General features: G+C 33.7%; 1 protein-coding gene across 4 annotated transcripts; it reads right to left on the bottom strand.

Annotated features, from left to right (window-relative positions):
- Positions 1-1,115: 1,115 nt before the first annotated feature.
- LOC107803743 (protein TWIN LOV 1-like) lies at positions 1,116-5,891 on the bottom strand. 4 transcript variants are annotated; one of them, XM_075239897.1, is made up of 8 exons: positions 5,629-5,891; positions 4,773-5,475; positions 3,967-4,174; positions 3,791-3,855; positions 3,536-3,615; positions 3,318-3,373; positions 3,164-3,227; positions 1,116-1,406 (listed from the first exon to the last, which is right to left on the bottom strand). In XM_075239897.1, the coding sequence occupies exons 2-8, from the start codon at positions 5,350-5,352 to the stop codon at positions 1,260-1,262; spliced, it is 1,200 nt and encodes a 399-aa protein (XP_075095998.1). In that variant the 5' UTR covers positions 5,353-5,475; positions 5,629-5,891; the 3' UTR covers positions 1,116-1,259. The 4 variants fall into 4 exon arrangements, 3 of the variants coding, with proteins under 3 accessions (XP_075095998.1, XP_075095999.1, XP_075096000.1); XM_075239898.1 differs by lacking the exon at positions 5,629-5,891 and having other exon boundaries at positions 4,773-5,620; XR_012703492.1 differs by lacking the exons at positions 3,318-3,373; positions 5,629-5,891 and having other exon boundaries at positions 3,164-3,317; positions 4,773-5,620.
- Positions 5,892-7,656: the final 1,765 nt, after the last annotated feature.

The raw sequence follows: 7,656 nt of genomic DNA, 5'->3' as shown, positions 1-7,656 counted from the left end.
TATAACATTTGCGACCGAAGTAGTGGGGAATATATATATATATATATATATAATTGAAATTTAATTTAAATGTTTGTGATCGCGTCAGTCGAACGGTTGACTACATTTATTAGTCCTTTTTTTATTTTGACTTTCCGACTGCGGTAGTCGCAAATATTTCATACCAGCTATTTTGCGACCGCATTATTTCAGTCTGAATGTAGTCGGAAATCAGCATTTTCTGACCACATTCCGACTGTTTCAGCGGTCGGAAAATACTATTATACAGTAATTGTTATATTTGGAGAGCATTTTTTTATCTTTAGCTACTCTTATCTTGAGAATAGATATTGTTTAGACTTGTCTTCTTATTCTACATTATATTTACCAATATTAGTAATGCAAAAATTTAATACCGGAAACCAAACATTGCATTAGTTACAGAGTTTTATACCAAAAGATCAAACGCATCATTAGCTAATGAAAAAGGCAGCCGGTGCACTAAGCTTCCGCTATGTACGGGGTTCAGGAAAGGACCGGACTACAAAGGTCTATTGTACGCAGCCTTACCATGCATTTCTGCAATAGGTTGTTTCTACGGCTTGAACCCGTGACCTCCTGGTCACATGGCAACAACTTTACCAATCACGTCATGGCTCCCCTTCAAACCCAAGATTATACCATCATTTATGCATAATTTTATACCAAGGTTATCTTTCTTTTAAACCAAATAACCTTTCAGAAAATTAAAATCAATTTTCATATTGTTGACCTCGAAAACAATTGAGTATAGTTAGTTTTGACAAATAAAGCAACTATTACGTGTAAGAAATAGGAAAAACTAAACTACAGCCGCTCCAAGAAATAATAGCCGACAAAATATATAATTTCTATATATTAATAATATACATATTTTTGTATATTTAGCTAGCGAATGTAGTTATTTTTTGTCGCAACTTGCCCTAAGAAATAGAGATTTAGATGACACTCACTTCCTGCATAAAAAATTAAAAATAAAATGAGTAGTTCAACTACAAGACTTAAATATTGTAGTGATTGCATCTAATTGTTGTAGATGTATGGTGTGTGAATTGCAATGTATAAACTTCAATCAACATTCAGGCATCTGAATATATGACAAAGAAAAGATCAAATTTTCATAACATACTATTTATGTGTTTTTTTTTTTTAACTGATGCTAATGTGCTATGAAACAATACATTTTTTAGCAGAATTCAGTGTTTATTAGCACAAAAAGGAAAAACAAATTTGTTCAAGAACTAGGAGGTGCTTGCACCCATTGACAAGCCTCTTACAGCAACCTTTACAGCAGCTACAACACTGCGCTGCCTCATCTCCGGATTTAGCCCTTGTTTCCCCCCAGCCTCGCTTGTATCTTCTATCTGAATGCCAACAAAGTATGCAACCTATGCAGCCAAATGGACAGAATAACAAATGCTTAGTTTTCAACAAGCAGCAGCAAGTAGGTGAACGCGGCCTAAGCTATGCGCATATTTTTGTGATTTAGGCTGCATTTATTCTGATTATATGTGCAGCAAATGGATCGCCTTTGGAATCAAGAATTCTACTCCAAGCTTAAGTTTTAACAGAGAATGACAAACAATGCAGAAAAGATCAATCTTTAAATGTCTAATGTAACTTGTTCACCGAGCACCAACAACCTCAATCGCAAGCAAGGGTCGGGTATGTGAATCTTTATTATCCATGTCACTCCATCTAGACCCGTCTCAATCCAATACTTAGAAATGGATTGAGACTGATATTCATTAGGTTAAGTTATATTAATTGACTTTGTCCAACATACCTAACAGCTTGGTTTCAAGCCAAACAGAGCAAAAAACTTATTTCGCTTTTTACTTCCAATTTTATCCTGCTAGTCTCTTCTAATTTCTCTGTCTCTTGGCGCAGCCTCTTGCACCAAATTACATAACTCACAATAGCATTATCTCCACCTTTACTGTGTACAAGAAACTTGATAGACATCATAAAATCCTTTCTTCTTTTTTTCTGATCTCTTTGACGCTAGTACTAATCATCGCAAACTAGATAAAGAGCACATAATGAGAACCATACCAGCTTTTTGGTTATCTTCTTTAGAATATTACAGATAGTTCATTTTTTACTGTGAGCATCACTATTAGTTAAATCCGTGGAACAAAAATTCAATCTTTTCAATCACTGATTATTCAGGAAGACATTGAATTATTCTTGGATCTATTTCTCCAACATAAAGTAAAGACGAATTTTAGACCATCTGCTACTCTTGATCCCTGAGAACTAATTCAAATCCCTGAGACATTGAATTATTCTTGGATCTATTTCTCCAACATAAAGTAAAGACGAATTTTAGACCATCTGCTACTCTTGATCCCTGAGAACTAATTCAAATCTCGAATCTAAAATAAAGCATCTCTTGCAACATGAAACCTTCAAATGGATATCTCAATACAAACATAATGTATGAAAAGGTAACTAACAAATTCCTAAATGATAACTCTGTAATTGGTTAAACTGAAAGGACTAACAAACATGTCTCAGGAGATGTATTCATTCCATTTGGACATGACATTCACCTAAAAGAACCTGTGGAGAAGTTGTCTACATTGGGGAATATATGACGATATGTTACGTTAATAGACTATATAACACCTTGATAGGCTGAGGGAATCATAAGAGCATCATAAACATGACAAAGGGAGAGGTGATGTTATTAATTTATGACACCAGTGAGCCTGCAATTGAATTGAGAATATGAATAAACTCAACTACCGCTAATGCAAAAATAGCTTGTCTCAGCCCTTCAGGCAACTTACTCGTGGACTATAAAAATTTGTTGTGAGCTTGTTTAGTAAGGATAAATCAACTCAACCAGTTTAAACTATAAAATTTGTATACTTTCTTTTGTTTTAACGCGACACAAAAAAGGAAAATAAGAAATTAATTAGGAATACTTGTATCTAAACCACGTTCTCTACTAAAGTGAATTTATAAAAGAGTTCATTCAAAAGAAACGGAATATATTATTCCTCCGTCCAATGACCATGCAAACTAAACAAAAAAATAGAGAAGTTATATTTTAAAAGATAGCTTCGTTCTTTCAACAGGCATTTCTAAGCTTTTTATGGGATGGTAAATATGTACCTATTAGTTTAAAAAATATTACCTTGCCTGAAGCATTCCGGACCGGTGAAATGTGAAGAAAATTCCAAAATGATGTTCCGTCTTTTCTGAAAGCAAATATGCAGCCACCAAGAGATTGAGCCTAAAGAACAAGGAAACAATCCTTATCTGAATATCATGCAAAGACCGGAACCAACCTGTAATTTAAGATATGTACAGTACATGGTTGTTCATTTTGGATGCAATGTCTTATCTGCAAAGAGAAGAAAAAAAGGCAAAAAAGGATTGAGATCGTCTGCTCAAGCCCATACCTTCCCTCAGCCCTGGCCCCAGTTAAGAAAATCTTAATTTTACGAAGGGCACTAGGCCTTTAATCCCAAAGCAATTGAGAGCAGATCAGCAGAAAAAATATTACCTGAAATTGTGTACTTCTGTCTGTATCTTCCCCACTTAAAAACCTACAATTACGGCCCAATACTTCATGTCTCGAGAAGCCTATTGAAGAAAAGAATGGTTCCTGTTAGCAACATTGGTTAGAGTGAGCCCTCATGCGCGTTCTTATGAACACAAGTAGATTTCTCTATTCCCTCCCCAATCCATCAAAAGTGAGAACAACCCTGTTAAATGACAAAAAGATTACAATAATGTAAATTAGCTACAGCTTCAGCACCTGTTAATCTTAGGAAGGCATCACTTGCATAGACAATTGGCATGTCAGGTAAGTGCGCATCGGTTCTGCACATTTCAGAAAGACATTCCAAATGGAGAAAGAAAGTGTTAACTCTACTCAGGAGTAGATCATACGGTCAACAAAACAGGAAATTTAGGAATTTCAAAAAAACTCACAATACAAAGCTTTGTTTTATTCTACCAAAAGATATATTTAAGGAAGCACTGAGCAGACTCGTTCCAGATTGACAGCATCTCTTGTCACCAACCAGTCTGCCTGTCAACTCACTGTAGTTTGCCAGCACGGATATTATGTTGTTAACCGCAACACTGGCTTTTCTCTTCTCGTGATCACTTGCTTCACAGGGCCCTTCAACATCTACTTCTGTGATAAATAAGCCTTGTGAAAAGAATTCTATGGATTGTACCTCAAGCAACAAGACTAGGAAACTCTACACTAGGATTTAAGAATGAAAATAAAACGGAAATAATCCAAATGTGCAAAAATTGGAAACAAAGTGAAGCATTGCCCTTGTGCACTACAAAGTAGTTGGAGAAAAAATTAGGTTTTCTATAGACAGACTAGGACAGCTAATTTGCACTAAAACTGTTTGCATCTCAAAGCATAATAGAAACCTACAATCTAACGAAAGCAACTTCAGAAATTTAACGCAAATCATGAATTTAGGCTTCAGAAAAACAAAGCAGAGATAAGGTTGTAAATTCTAGGTTTTATCCCCCCCCCCCCCCCTTCTTGCTTTCTTCTCTCACATATAGAATATTGAGGGGAGCAAGGGCATTAGGGAAAACATTTAAAATAAAATAAAAAGCCAAGACCATAAGATAAAGCCTACAATACTCAGATGATTGGAGATTAGTGCAACAAATTCCACAATCGTATAGCAACTGTGAAGATTAAACAGTAAATCCACTACAATGTCAATGGAGAATTGAGAATTGAAGCATAATGAATATACACATACCTGTACAATCCAACCCTGAAACCGAATCAAGCGATAATGCTCTATCCATTTCCATAACCAAATTCGAGCAAACTTCCCTCCTACAACACCTAAAGGCAGACTCCCTGCAATTATTACCACCTCCATCATTGCATACTCCATTCTTCCCAATTCCACCTCCCGACGACTTTCTCCTCCTCAAAATAGGCACTTGAATTCCCAAGAAATGAACCACCCTCCCATCTTTTTCACTATAAACAGGACACATATGAAACAACATCCAAAAGGGTGCCCCATCCTTCCTATAATTCAATAAACTGATTTCTATAGCCCTCTCCTCTCGAATCGCCTCCCTAATCTCCATAACCGCTCTTCGATTAGTCTTAGGACCCTGAAATACCCTTCCATTCCTCCCAATCACCTCATTCTTGTTATAACCAAACATTTTCAAGAAACCCCTTGAGGCATAAACAATAGGGTGACCACAAATAGAGGGATCAGTAATGGTAAAACTATCAGGCAATTCATCAAGTGCTTCTTTAACCCCATCTGAATATCTAACATTAAAGGATTGTTCAATTAAACCCAGTTGTGATTCCATACTGATTCTACTTGTTTTGGCTCAAAGACTGTAACTTTATCACCTAAGATTATTAACCCCAATCCCATGTGGCAACAACTTTCAGCTTATAATAATATGCCCTTGCAATTTTGTTAACTTCAGCTTCAACAACAAGAACAAAAAAAAGTCATCAATAAACAAGAATACCATAGAAAAAGCACATAGAATTCAATAAACCACACATAATATAATAAAAATATGTATTAAGAAAGTACAACAAAAGAATATTTTGTGTCACAAGATTACAGAACTTACATTAGAGTGAAGGCTATTTAAGAAGCAGATTATGGAGCCAAAATCAACAGAGAAGAAAAATATCAAGGTATTGAATGAACAAGAAGAATTGAGATATGCCCATCAATCGTTTTTGATGCCTAAACTATCATAGCATGAAGAAATTGAATATTACTATATGATTGGAAAGAGAGAAGCAAACAAGTCTTGAACTAGTCGCTAGTCATTCATGTTGCAGATTTTTAGTGTATATGGTTACTGTTTTGTATTTTCAATTGTGGTTTAGAAATGTGAAGACTTATCTCTAATTATTTTATTGGTATTTGGCAATTCCAATTATTTTTTCTTCCTTATGCCAAATGAAAAAAAAAAAAAAAATAGTGCCCTTTTAGGACTATTGATCCCTTAGTCCATATATTTTTTTCTGATTTTTTTTAAAACGTTCATAAAATTTTGCAAGTTTTTAGAGATTTTTTAAAAATAAATTTAAATCAAATTTTTAAACCCCACTCATAAAAATACAATATTTTTCAAGTAAAATACATGTCCAAACATAATTTTAATTTTAAAAAGTATTTTTCAACTTAACTTCAAATATTATTTTTTTTTTAAAAAAAATAATTTTTATGTCCGAACGCCTACTATCTTTCTTTTAACTTTTACCAATTTTAGTAACTACACTATTGGCTATTGCTATGCTGTATCAAATTTTCTCAATAATAATTTCCCTATTTGATTGAGTTGTGCTTGTTCAATTTTTATCTTCGACAAGAATGAGGAAACACCAAACAAAAGTACAAAACAAGGCTTCATTACCATTTACTAGCAAAGAAAAGTACACTCAACATCATTACAGAATGCAACAAAGCAACAACAAAAAAAAAAATACCAATAGTATCAATGTAACTATCATTTATGGCAAATTTCAGTAATTCAGTTAATTTCGAAAGAATCTTTTGGAAATAATTTAACATGTTTCTGAATTAGTTTACCAGAAAATTTCATTTAGAACATTTTAGTTTTTGTTTTTGAGCTCTGATAGTTTTTATTTTCTAAAATATTTTTTTGAAAAATTTAATTTAATTTTCTTGAAATAATACCTAGATGGAAATAATACATATAGGTGACAACTCCCTACTTTTTTTGCTCTATTTCGTGTTGTTCTTTGGCAGACTGATACTGAATTATTTAAAGACAGATGTCATAAGACTTAAGAAGAGTAGGACTGTAGGAGTGTGATGAACACAAGTAATAAATAAATAAATATATTATTGTCCACAAACTTTAATAAGCAACAAATTAAAAAAACAACAAAAGAAGAGAGGTGGTATTCGGCTGAGCCAATACAACAGTCCAAACTTGTCTAGGTGTGATAGAGTAGGAGTTATCCACCCACCCCCCAACAAACAACCCCCCCCCCCCCCCCCAATTGTGACACTCTTTTATTTGGGGAAAATATTCATTGTTGAAATTAGAAAATAATATTATTATTTTTTTGCAAGTATTTAGGTTAGTTTCGGAGTATCTATTTTGAAATAAATGTGAGAGAATTAATTTTGGTGTTTTGATTGTTAGAATTTTATTTTAGAAACAAACGAGAAATACAAAATATATCTGAACGAGATAACCATATAAGAAATTAGAACAGCTTTATTCTCTTGAACGAACATAATTTACTTTTATCGATATGAACATGTATTCCTACGTTTGATAAAGGAAATAGTACATAAATTACTAGAATTTAGAATTTATAATTGAAAATGAAACACGCAATAAATATCTTTAAAAATTGGGTTAGTGACATGAAAGATTTTGACCAGAAAAAATCATGAAAGATAAAAGGAAATAAAGAAAATAAGGAAAGGTCATTCTGGATCAGTGACCCTTCTCAATAAATTTATTTTAAGTAATACTCCCTCCGTCTCATATTATGTATTGTATTTCTCTTTTACACATCCCTGTGAGCACGTGATTTTGTTTTGCGCGACAGTCGCTCCAAAAGAATAAAAATTGGTCCTGCTGTACAATTTTTGGATTTCTGTGCGGCAC

This window comes from Nicotiana tabacum, chromosome 20, assembly GCF_000715075.1.
Source record: "Nicotiana tabacum cultivar K326 chromosome 20, ASM71507v2, whole genome shotgun sequence".
NCBI lineage: Eukaryota > Viridiplantae > Streptophyta > Magnoliopsida > Solanales > Solanaceae > Nicotiana > Nicotiana tabacum.
This window is presented reverse-complemented; position numbering and strand designations above follow the sequence as displayed.

What these genes read in the sequence shown, in the direction of transcription:
- LOC107803743 (XM_075239897.1), bottom strand. Translation starts at nt 5,352, where the DNA reads ATGGAATCACAACTGGGTTTAATTGAACAATCCTTTAATGTTAGATAT. An exon ending in ATAAAACAAAGCTTTGTATT is followed by an intron (nt 3,856 to 3,966) that starts GTGAGTTTTTTT and finishes TGAAATGTGCAG; the next exon opens with AACCGATGCGCACTTACCTG. An exon ending in TCCGGAATGCTTCAGGCAAG is followed by an intron (nt 1,407 to 3,163) that starts GTAATATTTTTT and finishes TTGGCTGCATAG; the next exon opens with GTTGCATACTTTGTTGGCAT.